Source organism: Delphinapterus leucas, chromosome 7, assembly GCF_059928025.1.
Source record: "Delphinapterus leucas isolate spDelLeu-1000000601 "Yukka" chromosome 7, BTC_Dleu_Yukka2, whole genome shotgun sequence".
NCBI lineage: Eukaryota > Metazoa > Chordata > Mammalia > Artiodactyla > Monodontidae > Delphinapterus > Delphinapterus leucas.
In genome coordinates, this window is record NC_143135.1 from 11885751 (window position 1) to 11902848 (window position 17098).

General features: G+C 47.9%; 1 protein-coding gene across 3 annotated transcripts; it reads right to left on the minus strand.

Annotated features, from left to right (window-relative positions):
* Window positions 1-1523: 1523 nt before the first annotated feature.
* SERPING1 (serpin family G member 1) lies at window positions 1524-13425 on the minus strand. Of its 3 annotated transcripts, none has more exons than XM_022591949.2 (8): window positions 13372-13425; window positions 12781-12855; window positions 11561-11990; window positions 9974-10108; window positions 7903-8106; window positions 7567-7706; window positions 3458-3659; window positions 1524-2033 (listed from the first exon to the last, which is right to left on the minus strand). In XM_022591949.2, the coding sequence occupies exons 2-8, from the start codon at window positions 12829-12831 to the stop codon at window positions 1780-1782; spliced, it is 1416 nt and encodes a 471-aa protein (XP_022447657.1). In that variant the 5' UTR covers window positions 12832-12855; window positions 13372-13425; the 3' UTR covers window positions 1524-1779. The 3 variants fall into 3 exon arrangements, with proteins under 3 accessions (XP_022447657.1, XP_089770930.1, XP_089770931.1); XM_089914804.1 differs by having other exon boundaries at window positions 11561-12005; XM_089914805.1 differs by lacking the exon at window positions 13372-13425 and having other exon boundaries at window positions 11561-12005; window positions 12781-12867.
* Window positions 13426-17098: the final 3673 nt, after the last annotated feature.

Consider the following 17098-nt stretch of genomic DNA (forward strand, 5'->3'; position numbering starts at 1 on the left):
GGGGGAGAAATGGAGGCAAAGAAAGGAGACAGGAGATTGAGACAAAAAGACAGGATGAGAAGGAAGAAGACGGCAAACAGGGAAATAGAAGGGCTAAGAGCTGGAGCATCAGAGTCTCAGAGTAGAAGCTGGAAATGAGGAAAACTTTTCTTCTTTTTTGGCCACACTGTGTGGCATGTGGGACCTTAGTTCCCTGACCAGGGATCAAACCTGCATCCCCTGCAGTGGAAGCGTGGGGTCTTAACCACTGGACCACCAGGGAAGTCCCCCAGGAAAACTTATTAAGAAATATCTCCAGAGACTAAAAAAAATGCTCTGTGTTAAAAATCAATCTTCCTATCTGTCTCCCCCATCAAGCTATAGGTTTTGTTTTTATTTTTTTTAATTTATTTATTTTGCCTGTGTCAGGTCTTAGTTGCAGCACACGGGACCTTCGTTGCAGCATGTGGGCTCTTTAGTTGCAGCAGGAGGGCTCTTAGTTGCAGCATGTGGGCTCTTGGTTGCGGCATGCATGTGGGATGTAGTTCCCCGACCAGGGATCGAACCTGGGCCCCCTGCATTGGGAGCGTGGAGTCTTACCCACTGGACCACCAAGGAAGTCCCAAGCGATAGGTTTTAAAGGCAGACATTAGGTTTAAGTCATCTTTATATCCTCTGTGCTTAGCGTAGTGCCAGACACATACTAGGTACTCAATCAGTTGAACAAATAAAATATGAAGAAAAGGCAGGACTTGAAGATAGAAAGGCAGAGACATAGAAGAGAGTGGGTTTGAGCTTAGACTTCAGAGTCATAAGGATGTGCTTTCAAATCCCAGTTCTGCCATCTAACTGCAGGACTTTGAGCAAGACAGCCTTTCCGAGTTTAGAGTTGACCATATAAAGTTGTTTTGAGGATTAAATGTCTGCAAAGCTCTTAGCAGATAGCCTGTGTAAGTTCCCAACAATGTTAGCTACTGTTATTACTGTTGTCACAGTTGTTGCAAACAAATAAGCGAGATAAGGGCTGTGATAAATGGATTGCATGAAAAGCCCCCAGTTAATGACTCTGCCCTGCCACTTTGTAGTGCCTTTCCACTCTAACTCTGGGTCTGGCCATGTGACTTGCTTTGGCTGATGGGACAATGGTAAACGTGATGCAAGCAGAGGTGCAGGGTGTGAAAAAGACTGCCTATCTTTGACTCCTCACTTGGAACTCTGCCACTGCAGGCTAGCACTGCTGGAAGGATGCCGGAGACATGCAGAGGACAGCCAAGGTGTTCCAGCTGAGGCCATCGTAGATCAGTCATCCCCAACCAACCCACCAACTATTACCGATGTATGAGCGAGCCCAGGGAAGGTCAGCCAGGTCCATCCCAGATCAGCAAGACCACTCAGCCCTGACCCCCAGACTTATGTGAAATAATCAATAGTTGCTATTTTAAGCCACTAAGTTTGGAGTGACTTGTGACAGCAATAGCTATAGCCGATATAGGGGCCTCAGAAGCCCTAGTCCTCTAAAGTTGAAAGGCAAATGAGAGAGGAAGTCATGGTCTGCCAGGTTTTATTTGTAGTCTGCTGTATTTGTACCAGAGAAAGCTGCAAAAAGTGCTTTGGAGAGTCACAGGGAAGGGATGATAGAAGCAGGTCCCCTCACCAGACCCCACGGGAGCCCTTCAGGTGGAGGGCAGACCTGAGATGGGAGGCAGCTGGGGACAAGTCCAGGCAGGCAGCAGCAGGGCTGCGACTAGAAGAGCTGAGGCCAGAGGGGTAGGGCTTGCCCTGGTCGGCCTCCCGCAGGTCTCAGGTCCTGGGGTCATATATCCGCCCCATGAAGACCGGGAACTTGTGCTGCTGGTCCCAGAGCACAAAGAGGAAGGGCTGCTGCACTTCAAAGACCAGCAAACTGCGGGCCACAGAGATAGCGGAGGCTGCAGCCGCCTCCACGCCGCTCTCTGTCAGCTCCAGCATGGACTGATGCTGCATCGCAGAAAGCTGCAGATCCGGGTCCTCTGTCAGCCCGCACAGGTTGATGTTGTAGGTAAAGTCAAAGAATTCTAGGGCATAACCAGAGAAAAACAATAAGTCAAAGACCAGCACGATTGTACAACACGGGGAATACAGCCAATGTTTCGTAGTAACTGTAAATGGAAAGTAACCTTTAAAAATTGTACAAAAGGGACTTCCTTGGTGGCGCAGTGGTTAAGAATCCACCTGCCAATGCAGGGGACATGGGCTCGAGCCCTGGTCTGGGAAGACCCCACATGCTGCAGAGCAACTAAGCCCGTGTGCCACAACTACTGAGACCACACGCCACAACTACTGACGCCCGCGCACTCTAGGGCCCACGTGCTGTAACTACTGAGTCCGCGCGTCTACAGCCCGTGCTCCACAACAAGAGGAGTCACTGCAATGAGAAGCCCGCACGCCGCAATGAAGAGTAGTCCCGCACTCGCTGCAACCAAAGAAAGCCCGCGTGCAGCAACAAAGACGCAATGCAGCCAAAAAATAAAACATAAAATTGTATAAAAATTTTAAAAGTTAAATTAAAAATTACTAATTTAAAATATTTTTAAAAATACTGCAATTGAAAAAAAACCCAGCACAAAACCCTCAGCTGTTGGAGACGTTTGTCCTGAATTTTCTGGGTTTGTCCCAAGTTCCAATTCCCTCTTTCTCCTCCTCCTCCTTGTTTATCAAATTATAATCGCATTATAATGTGCCTTCCGGTCCAGTTCATGGGATCCTCTAACAGTGGGCCCGTCTTCACTCCAACCACCACTTTCTCTCAAGTGGTGAGAAGCCTTGCCCCCGACCCCCAAAACCCTGAAAAGTGATGCCATTGCTTCCTTATCAACAAGGCCCTTGGAAGTGAGGTAATGTATTGGAAAGAGGACATATGTTCTCAAATGAGGTCACATACAAGGGTGTGATGTCATACCCTTGTATGACAAGGGTCATACAAGGTCATCTATTAGGAAGTCAAGTTCTATAACAGAAAATGAAGTGATATATTTGGACATGACATCAAAGATCAGGAAGTGAGGTCTAAGGTTAGGAAACAGAGTATCTGTTGACTCCCCTAAACTCAGAAGCCTCCAGACCCTTTTAGTAGAGAGCTTCTTGCATATACTGTGGGGTGGTTGAGTTTTATGACATGTCTCTGAGGGAGGAGCATCCACTCCCACCTCGGTGACCTGTTCCCAGGGTCTATGTCACAAGGGACTGCAATGGAAACAGTTGGGATGGCTGTAGACCTATATTGGGGCCCTGGCTCACTTCTAGCCAGCTTAAGGGACCTTGCGTAAGTCACGCAAACTTTCTGAGTCTCAGCTTCCTCCACGATTCAGTGGGATAATCAGAGGATTGAGGGGCAACCTGAGATTACGGATGAGAGGATTCACGGAATTCCTCCACCCCCAGCCCACCATCACAACCTCTTCTCCTCTGATGGCCTAGGATCAGTCCTGCCAGGGCTCACCCAGCAGGTCCTGGTTGCTCTTTACTTTGATGCGAGGTATCATCAGGTGAGTAGGATGGAACTTGGCCGACTCCAGCTTCCTCATGATGGCCTTGAAGACAGGGGGGCTGAGAGCCTGCTCCATGTCTTCAAGACGGTGTTTCAAGGTCTGGGGCACCAGGATCACAAAGCTCAGGTTGTGGGACAGCTGCAGACGGCCCACCTGGAGAGTAAGACAAGCACACTGTCAGTCTTCCTACCCCAGCTCTCTCCTGGCTCCTACCCTCTGTGTCCCGAGGCTGGTCTTCAGTCCGCTGCCACAGTCTGTACTATTTCAACAAGCAGCGGCCATAACTAGGCTCCCAGGCTTTGCCATGAGAGGAGGACGCCAGCTGGGTGAACAGCGCTGCTCTAACCCTGTGCTGGCGAAAGGCAGAGGAATGAGCACGAGTTGTTTTTGGTTTTTTTTTTGTGGTACGCGGGCCTCTCACTGCTGTGGCCTCTCCCCTTGCAGAGCACAGGCTCCGGACGCGCAGGCTCAGCGGCCATGGCTCACGGGCCCAGCCGCGCCGCGCCATGTGGGATCTTCCCGGACCGGGGCACGAACCCGCGTCCCCTGCATCGGCAGGCGGACTCCCAACCACTGCGCCACCAGGGAAGTCCGAGCACGAGTTTTGATCACACAGGCTGAGCATCACATCCTGACTCTACTGATGAGTAACTATGCACTACAGGCAAGCAATTTGATCTCTCTGAGCCCAGTTCCTTTCAAGTACGTTGTGCATAAAGTATATAATGTACATAATGTACCACCACAGTCATCAGGTTCGTCCTTTCAAAGACTTTTGGTGGCTTTTCACTGCCTACGAGATTAAGTATAAACTCTTGGTCTGGCATTCAAGATTGGGTACAAGCTGATCCTAGCCTACCTTTTCAGTTAGTTTCACTAGAAGGACTTACAACTGATGGCCAGATAGAAGTGTGAGAGAAATGCAGGACCCACAAGTCCAATACAGGGGTGTTCTCAGCTCAGGGCAAATTTGCCCCCAGTGGACATCTGGCAATGTTTGGAGCTGGCAGAACCAGGAGCTCACAGTGCTACTGGTATCTAGTGGGTAGGAGCCAGGGATGCTGCTAAATCCTACAATGCCACGGACAGCGTCTTATAATGAAGAATCATCGAACCCAAAATGTCAATAGTGCCAGGACTGAGAAACTAATAGGATATAAGAGATTATTACTGAAATGGCATTATGGTTGAGGTTGAGAGATGGACAAGAATAATCTAGAATGCAGAATTCAATTGGGCAATGAAGAAATTAACTGAAAACAATCTATTGTTGGAATTGAAAAAATGGTCCACAAGAAGCAGGTTGTACACTGATTTATCACCTGAAGAGCATGGACATGGGGATACCTGTTGACAGAGGCTCTAGACAGGGTACACTCATCTGGCAGTACACACCCTTCATGTCCTGTGTACAGACCTTGCCTCTGTGACCAAAAAATTACCACACTGTGGTCTTGAATTTTCAAGCCAACAACCTCAGCATACCTGGGTTGGTAAACCTAACCCCCTTCATTGGGTAAATACTCTTTAAATCCCAGGAAAATTTAGAATGAAGTATGGGAATAACAAAATAAGCCAACTCTGTAGTATTAACACCAGGTGATAAGTTCAGAGCAATCTGTGTTTGTTATTTAAAATAGTGTTTATAATTTTTAAGAGAATCAGACACGCTAGTTTTATGCTTTTGAACAAAAAGGTGTGGGATAATTTCATTTGGTTTGAGAATGATGTTGAGATGTTGACTGAAAGTTGATTTACTCTTCAGATTGAATTTTCAATTCACAAGTGGGCTTTAGGTGCTAGCAAGATATGGCCAAGCAGGGCTGTAATTCTGTTCTGTCAGGTATCTGACATGCTAAAAGAGAAAATCACGTATATCAAATGTATGAAGTATTTATAAAGTATATACATAAGCGCAAAATGCTTAGGGGAATATTAATTAACCATATTTGTAAATGAAACAAATGGTTTAAAGGAGTTTAATCTGTTCAAAATAGCTTAATTGAAGAACAAGTGAAAGTTAGTGTTTTATATAAATATTATGATTAATAATGTAGCAAATTCAGCTAAAAATTTAAAGGCTTAAGTAAAACTTTGATTTTGAATTTATAACATGAATATATTAAATCAAGTATTTGTTTAAAACCCACGGAACTGTAAGGAGTGGGTTTTTTTTGCATGAAACTCCTTCTTTGCCATTAAAAAATCCTCACATTGGGGCTTCCCTGGTGGCGCAGTGGTTGAGAATCTGCCTGCCAATGCAGGGGACACGGGTTCGAGCCCTGGTCCGGGAAGATCCCACATGCCGCGGAGCAACTAGGCCCATGAGCCACAACTACTGAGCCTGCGCGTCTGGAGCTCGTGCTCCGCAACAAGAGAGGCCGCGATAGTGAGAAGCCTGCGCACCGCGATGAAGAGTGGCCCCTGCTTGCCGCAACTAGAGAAAGCCCTCGCACAGAAACGAAGACCCAACACGGCAAAAATAAATAAATTAATTAATTAATTAAAAAAAACAAAAAAACTCTCACGTTGATATTCTCCCCCATATACTCTGAGTTCGAGTGATGCCCTGAAGCGGCCATATGTATTCAGTCTTCTCTGCCTTATGCATGTATTCTGGTTCTGTTAAATAGCTGGGAATGTTCAAAGCCATTGGATAGGGACGGATGGATGGAAGGGTAGAAAAGTGCATGAATGGTTAAGAGTGGTCAAAAGTACCCACGTCTGTGACGTCTTCCTAGCCATTCATACTAAGGGAGTTGCTCCCTTTCGCATCTTCCATTGAATTCATTCATTTATTCAGCAGACATAATGAGCACTTATTATATGTGGTATTGTTCTAGGCCCTCAGATATAGTAGGCAAAAAAAGAGGTAAGGTCTCTGATCCCAAGGAAAGAGACTATCTCAGGGAGATAGATAATACTGCAATCAAATAAGCAAGTAAACAACATAATTCAGATAGTGGTAAGTACCATGGATATAATAAAACAGGATGGGCTTCCCTGGTGGCGCAGTGGTTGAGGGTCCGCCTGCTGATGCAGGGGACACGGGTTCGTGCCCCGGTCCGGGAAGATCCCACATGCCGCGGAGCGGCTGGGCCCGTGAGCCATGGCCGCTGGGCCTGCGCGTCCGGAGCCTGTGCTCCATAACAGGAGAGGCCACAGCAGTGAGAGGCAGGCGTACCACAAAAAAAATTAAAACAAAAACAAAAACAAAAACAGGATGATGTTACAGGGTGAGGAAGAGGTACTTTAAGGAGGGGGAAGGCGTCTCCACCCAGGTGGCCTTTTAGCTGATGCCAGATGAGCAGAAGGAACAAGTTATGTGAAAAGCTGAGTGAAGAGCGTCCAGGCAGAGGGAAAAGCTAGGGAAAGCTCCCGAGGTGGAAACAAGCCTGGCATGTTCCAGAACAGATCCTCTATTTCTCAGACTGGTACCAAGCCACTGGGTATCTCCCATTGTTTGCTGTCTCATAGTTCTGTGTCTTGCTGTCCTAACAAGGCAGAAATATCTGGTCATCGGGCATGAGAGAGTTTACTAACTAGAATCTTCTGGGCTCCATGTTCTCTCTTCCCTCCCTCCTCATCCACTGAAATCATACTGTTCAATTTCAGCTAAGGAACTTAAGCCATTTAACACATGCACTTACCACATACATGAATGCACGGATATACCTAGACGTGTGTACACATACAGATGCATGCCGTACACACGTACACACACAGAGGCCTTACTAAGCCAGCAGGGCCTACTGGTGGGTAGACTGGAAAGAGAGACAGAGGCACAGAATAGGAACACGACTCACTTTCTGCCATTCAATGCAGTAGAGATGCATGAAGAAATTTTAGCATCCTGCTTTCCAACCTCAAATATATAATGCCTGCCTCGGCCAAGGCTGGAGAGGGGGAGAAGGAGAAAAGATAGGGTGGAAATAGAGTCAGAAGCAGTTGAAGTGATGAATTAAGGGTAAGGCTATGCCCCACACCGATGGAGCCACAGCAGGAAAGTCAGGATACGCAAGAGGCTCTGAAACAGGAGTGCGAAGGGCCAAGAACTTACCTTGGCCTTCAAAGTCGGGTCTGTGAAATGGGCCACAGGGTACTTCTTGCTATTCATCATGGGCACTTTTATCACAGAGGATCCACTGTAAAAGCCCTTCGTATTTGTTCTGCTGTGGTTAAATGTTGTCTTCCACTTGGCTAGAGGGAAGAGTGGGGGAAGGGTTACTCTAATGCAGGTGGGGAGAGGATGAAGCGGAGTTAAAGGTTCTGTTAGCAAGGGGTGGGGCAGGTACCATGGGATCCAGTCATGGAACTTGGGGTTGAGTGGGTTTTAAGCCAGGAGGAGAAGGTGGAACTCAGGACGGGAAGACACCCTGGTCCAGGGCCCCCTTACCACTCAGGTAGATAGCGTTGAGAAGGACCAGGCGGAAGTCATCGGGCAGGCTGTCTAGCAGTTGCCTGATCTTGTGGTTGGTCTTCTTGGCCACCCAGGCGTTGATGAACTCCAAGTTGACTTTACTGTCATTTGCCAGGGCTTTGGGGCTGTTGCCATACAGGCTCTGAGAGGCATTCGCAAAGGTGTCCCTTATAGCCAGGTCTGGCAGCAGAAGCAGGTTGAGAGAGGGAGGCATGAGATCCTGGAACACTCTCTCCCCTTTCAAGAGCAGGCTTGGAGAGGGAGCTTGTTTCCCATCACTCTTTCTGCTCCAATGGACATACTATGTCGGAGCAGGGGTCCAGCCCAGCCCTCTTACTGATGTGCTCAGTGAGACCCAGAGAAGGCAAATCCTGAGCTAAGAGCCGAAGAACTCATCCCAGGCTTTAACTGCCTCTATCTGCCATGGGACCACGGCTTGGCAAGGTAACTCTTTGAGATCTTAACTTCCATTTGCCTGTATTTTCCCTCTTTTCTTCCCTTAATTCAACAGGGAACAGACTCTGCTTTTCAGCCTCACTGGAAGGTGTGTGACAAGACTTCCTGGGTTTTGCTCTCCAAAGCCCAGGTCCACTAAAGAAAAAAAGTGTTTGAAAGAGAAATTTTTCCTGGACTAAATAGATAATATTGAATGCAGCTGTATTTTCCACCAACCTAGCAAGACAGAGGATAAATCCGATTTATAGCAAATAAGTAAATGCAACATTTCTTGAATCCCTCTAAGCCATATTTTTCCCATCTCTAAAAAGAGGGTTTTTTGGGGTTTTTTTTAGACAATGGTGTGATAGGTGAGTTTTCTTTCTTTCTTTCTTTTTTCTTTCCTATATGTTCTCAGGTTATTTTTCTGTTTGTTGTATTTTTTTTTTTTTGGCCACGCCGAGCGGCATGCAGGATCTTAGTTCCCCGACCAGGGATCGAACCCATGGCCCCTGCAGTGGAAGCACAGAGTCCTAACCACTGGACCACCAGGGAATTCCAATATTTTCTCAGTTTTCTACAATGAATGAGCATTGCTTTTATAGTAAAAAAAATAAAAGACAGGGAAATTTTTTTCCTTATTCAAAGAGGAAAATCACACTAAATTTGTAATTTTTAAGCTCAGCAGAACTGAGGTTTCAAATATAGTCATGTCTGAAGCCCACAATACAAAAGGGCTCTGGTTGAGGCTGGTGGGAGTTCAAAGCCCACCTGGCTTCATCTCCCTCTCACAGGAAGTGACACCTCACTTCCCACTCAGCCTCCCTAACTCCTTACTCCCACCAGGACTTGTGCAGCAGCTCTGCAGAACCCTAGGGCTCTGGGGAGCAAAATTTGAAAGAACTGCATTAGGTCATTTTGGAAGCTTATTGCTCTGATTACCTACCTAATAATGTAATATACATAAATGACAACAAAGTCACATAACACGAAAGTACAAAGAATAGGAGTCCCAAGACCCCCTGACCCAGATTAACAAACTTTTCTTTTCGGCCTTGCAGCTTGCAGGATCTTAGTTCCCCAACCAAGGATTGAACCCGTGACCACAGCAGTGAAAGACGAGAGTCTTAACCACTGGACCACCAGGGAACCCCCAGATTGACAGGCATTTTTTGTCTATTTTATGTCTAAAGCTCTCCAGCCCTCTCTATTACTGAATGCAGAAGGCTATTCTTTTTTTTTTTTTTTTAAAGAAGATGTTGGGGGTAGGAGTTTATTAATTAATTAATTTATTTTTGCTGTGTTGGGTCTTCATTTCTGTGCGAGGGCTTTCTCTAGTTGTGGCAAGCGGGGCCACTCTTCATCGCGGCAGAAAGCTATTCTTACTTTAGATGGAGTTGATGAATGCAGATGACTTGTCCAAGGTCTCACCAGGGGACCTATCCAGCTCCCAGGAGCCACCTGATATTTCTGAGGCCCCAACCTGCTCTGCATTCCATCCCCCTGTTCTAGTTCTAACATTCCCTCTGTCCTCTCTTTCCCCAGTGCTGGGTCTCCATCAAAATCCTGAGGACCCAGCTCAGCACCTGCCATCCTTCCCCGGGGAACTCACCTGGGCTGTGGAAGATTTGAGAGACTGTGGTAAAGCCTTTGGACCTGGAGGCCTTCAGGGCCTGGTGGACACAGGTAAAGTCTTTGGGGTAAGAGAGGAGTCGCTCCAGGCTTTCCTTGGTTTCTCCTCTAGCCCCTACAACAAACAGCAGAGACAAGGGGCAACTGCAGTAGGAGTGGAAAACCACCGTTGGGGACCAGGGTTGAGGGACCAGGCTGCAATGGGGGGAATCCCATATCATCAGAGCCGGAAGTGTTTGGGAAGATAATGTCAGAAAGAGAAGGGTGGGGGAATTATGAATAATCACAGGATTTTCTAGGGCTTTGAACACTTTCTTCCTCCGTTTTCCTACCTAACTCTAATACCACTCGTCATCCAAAGCCTGGTCCAGTCACTGCCCAGTCCACAGGACCTATTATTTAGTTGGTTCAGGTTTACAAAGGTTCGCCTTATAGGCAGGGACACTAGATTATGGTTAAGAAGAGACGTCAGGAAATCGCAAAAGAGGATGCATGTTCAACACCCTTTCCGTTTTTCATTATTGAATACTTATTGTACACATCTTCTGCGCAGTAATAGATAAAATGTATCGAGCACTTACTTCATTCCAGGCATCGTAAGTGCTTCCCCCATATTATCTCATTGACTCTTCACCATAACCCTTTTACGTAAGGACAGTTCCTATCCCCGTTACACAGATGAGAAAACTGAGGTTTAAGAGAGTAAGTAATCTACTCATTTTAAGATCACAGAGTTAATAACTGGAGGATGGAGAAAAGATTCAAGCCATATCTTTTGGGCAATAAAAAAATTAACTGAAACCAATCAGTTGAAATGTGCCTCCCAGGGGACATTTGGCCACATGTGGGGGCATTTTGGCTGTCATAACTGGGCGGTGGGGTGCTACTGGCATCCAGTGGGTACAGGCTAGGGATGTTAGGATTCTGGGACTACAGAAGAAAGGTTCTTATGTGCTCACTGTGTTGTCTCTAGTAGCCTTCCTGGAATTCCCCCTTGGAGTGACAGCTGTTTCCACTGCTGTAGCACTTTGTTGGTGCCATTCCTAGGGTAATTACCCCAGGGGACTTGATTGTGATCTCTCAGGAAAGCAGACGAATTAACATTTTTTGACCTCCTACCACATCAGGCACTGGGCTATCTGCTTTATTTTTTTTAGGTCACTACAACCATTTCCATTTTACACAGAAGGACTCAGGCTCAGAGAAGTTAACTGATCTGCCCAAGGTCACACAGCTAAGAAGCAGCATTATCATGATTCTACTCTGCATCTCTCTCTTATCATTCATCTTCCTTATGGCCTTACCTTGAACCATGATTGGTGGCTCAGACCTTATTTTATATGTCCTTGTACAGTCCATAGGATTTTATAAGCAATAGTGCCTATTACATCATTGTTAAATGAAAGAAAGTTCCAGAATAAAAAGATTCCCCTCCCTCACCCCCAATGTAGCCCATTTTTACAGCTTCCTTCCAGAGGCATAGATAGCTGTGCATGTATCTGGATACGTATCCCCCTCATGCGAACATCTAACACATAACCTGGAGAGAACTCAGTCAGGTTCTTACCGAGCAGGACTTGAGTGAGGAGGCTGGCGATGCTGAACGGGGAAAAGACAATGTTGGTCTCCTCCTCCTTCATTACTGAGAAAGTGTGGTAGAGATTCAGGGAGAAATCTGTCAAAGCCTCCCCCAGCACGGCCTCTGCTGAATGACTCTCCAAGTCAGAGCAGGAGGTGACAGGTGCTGGGCAGAAGGGCTTAGTCGTGGCCTGGGTTGTTGGTTGGATGGGTTGAGTGGTGGACTGGTTGAAGGGCTGGGTGGTATTGACTGTTTCGATGGTCAAGTTGGTTTTCAGCAGCGTGGAAGAGCCCTCGGTGTCTTTAATGGATACATTGTTGGGAATATCTCCTTTGGGGATATCTCCTTCACTTTCCCCTCCTTGTAAGCTCTCTGGATCCACGGGGCTGATACCAATCAGATTTGAGGAGGCTCTATCCTGTGGTTCAAGAGACTTTCTTTCTTTTATTATGAGGCACAGTCCCCTTCAAACACTCAAAGCAAGAAGAGAAGGTGGGCTACCAGAGAATTATTCCTGGGAAAGCCTGGTGGCAGAGGGGCCTGCCCTGGAGCCACCACCAGTAATTCCTTCAGAGAAAGCGTGTATTATCCCATTTCACTGGTAAAAGAAACTGATGCTGAGACAAATTAAGTAACTAGCCCAGGGTCTCAAGGGAAGTGGAAGGAAAAACTAGGAGTCAAACTTGGGTCTGATTCCAGATCCTTGATCACTACCACATCATCTGATACATCTCAAAGGGCACTGCCAGTGTCAGCTTCACACACATACACCGAAGGCACACGCCAAAGTTAGGCACCCACCTTTGTCCTGGGCTCATCCCTTAGCCCTGACCTCCCAGACCACGGCGGAGGGCCTAGGTCTCGGCAGCCCAACCTCCATTCCGCAGCTCAGTTTTCCTCAACAACCCCTTGCTTTTAATATCGCAAAATGCTGCCCATCTCCTTCCCCTCTTTGATCCTTCTGCTTTGTTCTCCACTTCGTAAATCAGGACAGGGAGCCTCGGAGAAGTGACTGGCTCAAGGCCACCGCAGCTGGTACCGTGCGTGGGTCTGAATCCCGCTCTTCCCATGCTCTGTACGAACTCCGGCGCTAGGATCACACTTGCTGAGCCCAAGAGGAGCTCTCCTCATTCTCCGGAGCCTGAAGGGTTAATCCTCAGCCCCCTCCCCCCCCAGCCCCTCCCCCACCTCACGAAGGGGTCACTCACCCCAGCCAGCAGCAGCAGCAGGAGGGTCAGTGGGGTCAGCCTGGAGGCCATCTGGGCGGCGACGTCAGCCCAGACCTGCAGAGCCAGCCACCGTCGTCGGTGCCAGCTCCGAGCCTCGGGCCTAGGGGGCCTCCACCCCGCCCCGCCCCACCCCGGGGCCCGCCCCCATTCCATTCGCGTCCCTAACCCCTCTCTACGAATCCCGCCCCCTCCCTCCTCCGTGCCGGGGCCACCTTCTCCCTGGCTCCTCCCCCTGTTTTGTTTTCCCCAAACCGCTTCCCTTTCCCGGCACCGGCTGGCCCTTCCTTTCCCCCCAGCCCCGGGTCTCCGTCCATCTGTTCCATCCAGAGGGTCCTGCTTTTGCTAAACAATGAGGCCAGGGGCCCTGCTAGGAGGGGAGGTCCAGAGGGGGCTGGGCACAACAGCCCTGGGGGAGGAGATGGAGGGGAAGGAGGGGGAGGCAGAGGTCTTAAGAGGAAGCAAGCAAACAGAGACTGCAGAGATAAAGGGGGGGGCGAGGCACTGTGGAGGAAAAGGAGATGAGCATGAGGAGACCTCCTTCTCCCGACACCCTTCTCCCCAGCACCAAACCTGCGCCGAACTCCCGGTCACTGGGCAGCTTCAGGGCAGACTAAGTGGATAGTCACACACCGTCGGGGCGGGTGGGGGGGCGGCGTGGGGGCGGGTGTTCGGTCTTAGCTATTGGCTGGCCCAGGACACTGCCCAGTTACAAATTAAGGCTGATTGATCGCTGGTGTGATTTCCCGTAAATCAGGACGGGACGGATACTGCTTCGTAAGCCAGGCGGGGAATTTAGCCCAAAGCCCCTTGGGAGCCGGGGGTGGGGAAGCTTGGGTGCACCTCTCAGCTGTACACGACCAAGCCTCCTCCTGCATCTTTATGGGTCATGATAGAAACAGCACAGACACAAAATGTTCTCCACATTTCACAAGCAACCAGCTTTCCCGGAATTGCTCATCTCAGTGGATCCTCAAAGTAACCCTTTGGAAATAGGCCCGATTGTGCCCATTTGATAGTTAAGAGCCTTAAGTGGCTGGCTCACTTGGAGAGCCCTCACTTGAAAATAAGGCTGGACTGGACCTCCTGAGGTCCTAACCTCACCCCCACTCTCCTCCATGGGTGTTCTGCTTCTCCTCTTGGAAACCCGGAGTTCTTCCATTCTGTAACAGACAAGGAATCTGAAGCACCCAGTCCAGCGAGCATTCACCTTAAGTGAAAAACACAAAGCTGGGCTATATGTGTTGAGGGTGGGAGAGAGTGGCCTGGGAGCCAACAGACCTGGCTGTGAGACCTGGCTTGCTGTGTGACCCTGGCAAGTTGTTTTCCCTCTCAGCACCTAGCTCCCTTCTCATGGTTGCCAGATAAAATACAGGAAGTCCAGTTAAATTTGAATTTCAGATAAACGAAAAAAAGTTTATTTGGAAATATGCCCCACACAATATGGGGCCTACTTATACTAAAAAAAATAGTTTTGGGTCTTTTATCTGAAATTCAGATTTAACTAGACATTCTGTGTCTTATTTGCTAAATCTGGCAACCCTACCTCTGCAAAACAAGGTGATCTCTGATGACCTGATACAGCTCTGATGTTCTATGATCACCTCACTGCTGGGCCTGTCCTATTTGGCACATTCTGGAAAGTTGGCTGCTAGCGCCAGAACTGCTACTCTAAGGGGTTGACCAAGGACAGAAACGAGAGAGAATATTTGTGTGGTTCCTTGGGGGTGGGGAGGGGTGTCTTTGGAAAAGACAAAGACACCAGTTTTGCAGGTACTTCATTCCCTGCAACCACTGGGGAACCTCCAAAGTCATGGGGAAGTTCCTTCACGTCAGTGCCATGGTTGAAACAGCTGCGCACACAGTGCCACTTCTCCATCCCCAGCGCCCAAGGTGGGGCCTTCGAACTTGTGGGTCAGCCAAACAAAAAGAAGATGATGGAAATCAACGTCATTCATCCTTTCATTAATTCTCATGGCACCAGTGAAGTGGGTGCTAATATTAATCCCACCTGAAATCAAATTTTTAAAATATGAGACTCACTCAGAAATTATTTGATTCATCCAACATCACACAGCTAGTAAGTGACAGAGCCAGGATGTGGACCACATCTCTCTGAGCCCGAAATCCTGTATTAACAGGATTTATATATGGCCTCCTGGCACGTGCCAGGAGCTAGCCTAAAGCCAGCAGCAGAGTGAACATCCTGTGTCCGGCTGCAGGACTGTGGTGCTCCGTGGACCAGAGTCTCAGCATGGACCAGGACCAGTGGAGAGGTCTTCCCGACCTCCTTTAGGCATCTCAGCTCTCTGGCCAAAGCCATCTCTTCTGGACATTTAGAGGGTGTCTCTGCTTTGTGGATACTGTTCTGCCTGATGAAACTGGAGCGAAGCTGAAGCCCTTCCTCAAAGTGAATGGCCTGAGGTTGACTTAATCAGGTGTTTGCACAATTTCTCCTTAGTGTGGGCGATCCGATAGTCAATCAGCTTAGGGTTGTGGATTCAGTCCTTTCCCCACCATTGGGGGCAGGTCCTGGGTTTCTCTGCCATTAGAACCTTCCCTTCCAATGGGTGAGGAGGGATAAGCCCACAGGAAGCTCTTTCTCCGTGTCATATGTGTACATGACTTTTCCCAGGGGTTCCTGGTGGTGGATGAGTTCTCACTAAAGCTCTTTCTGTACTCAGAGAGGTTCTTTTTTTTTTAGATGTTGGGGGTAGGAGTTAATTAATTAATTAATTTTTGCTGTGTTGGGTCTTTGTTTCTGTGCGAGGGCCTTCTCTACTGCAGCAAGTGGGGGCCACTCTTCATCGCGGTGCGCGGGCCTCTCACTGTCGCGGCCTCTCTTGTTGCGGAGCACGGGCTCCAGACGTGCAGGCTCACTAGTTGTGGCTCACGGGCCTAGTTGCTCCATGACATGTGGGATCCTCCCAGACCAGGGCTCGAACCCGTGTCCTCTGCATTAGCAGGCAGATTCTCAACCACTGTGCCACCAGGGAAGCCCTGTACTCAGAGTGTTTTATCAGGTTTTTCCTCTTGGGTGAATCCTCAGATACAGAAGGTACAAATTGCTGTGGGTGAAACGCTTTCTCAAAATCTGTACACCTGTAGTTTCTCCTCTGAAAAAAATTGCCCCAACCTTGGAAATTGGGCAGAAGAATTAGGGTCACCAGATTCTCAGAAGACAGAGAATCATTTGGGTGATTATTTCCTCATTTCTCTCACAGATAGCGCACAACTAGTACCACTATAGATGCAGAGAGAGGTCGAATGATTACGTACAAAGAATGTCTTGGGCAATAGGGCTCAATCCTCTCTTCAGAACCCTGGCTGAGGAATACCATTCGAGGAGAATAAAATTTTCTTTGATTTCTTATTTACTATAGATCAGCGCCCAGAATCTGTAATGTCAGATGTTGACCTGCCAAAAAGGAAAAGATGCAAATATTTTTTGTCTGGGAGAGATGAGAGTGAAGTGGAAACATCTCTTCTGATTAGCCCTACCAGGTAGAGCAGGTGCGCAAATTCACCTAGGACGTGTGTGACATGAGCCAACCATTTCTCTTATGTATGCACAGCAACACACCACCTACTCGACTACACACACACACACACACACACACACACCCACACCCACATAACGTCAAAGATCGGAATGGTAGTTACTAGGGATGGGTCGGGGGTGGGGATGGGGAATTATTGATCAATATACATAAAGCTTTGGTTAGGGACTTCCCTGGTGGCACAGTGGGTAAGACTCCATGCTCCCAATGCAGGGAGCCTGAGTTCGATCCCTGGCCGGGGAACTAGATCCCGCATGCATGCCGCAACTAAGACCCGGTGCAACCAAATAAATAAATATTAAAAAAAAAAAGCTTTGGTTAAGTAAGATGAACAAGCTCTAGAGACCTGCTATACAACATCGTACCTATAGCCCACACCAATGTACACTTAAAATTTAGGAGGATAGACCTCATGTTAAGTGTTATCACGATAAAATAAAATAAAATAACCCTCGATTTTCATCTTCCTGTCAGTCTACCGGTAGGAGGTAGTGGGGTGTGAGAGACAAAGACCTGGATTAGATCCAAATAATTATTGAGAAACAAACACCCAAACCCCAGACTCACAACCTATTTGAAGGCCCTGTAAGACCAAAGAATACAAAGCTTTTCTGGGTAGAACAGAAACAGATGGTGACTCCTAATGGGTGTCCTAAATGGGCTCCTTTCTTTCTTCCTTCCTTTCTTTTTAAAATATTTATTTATTTTAGCTGCGCCAGGTCTTAGTTGAGGCATGCAGG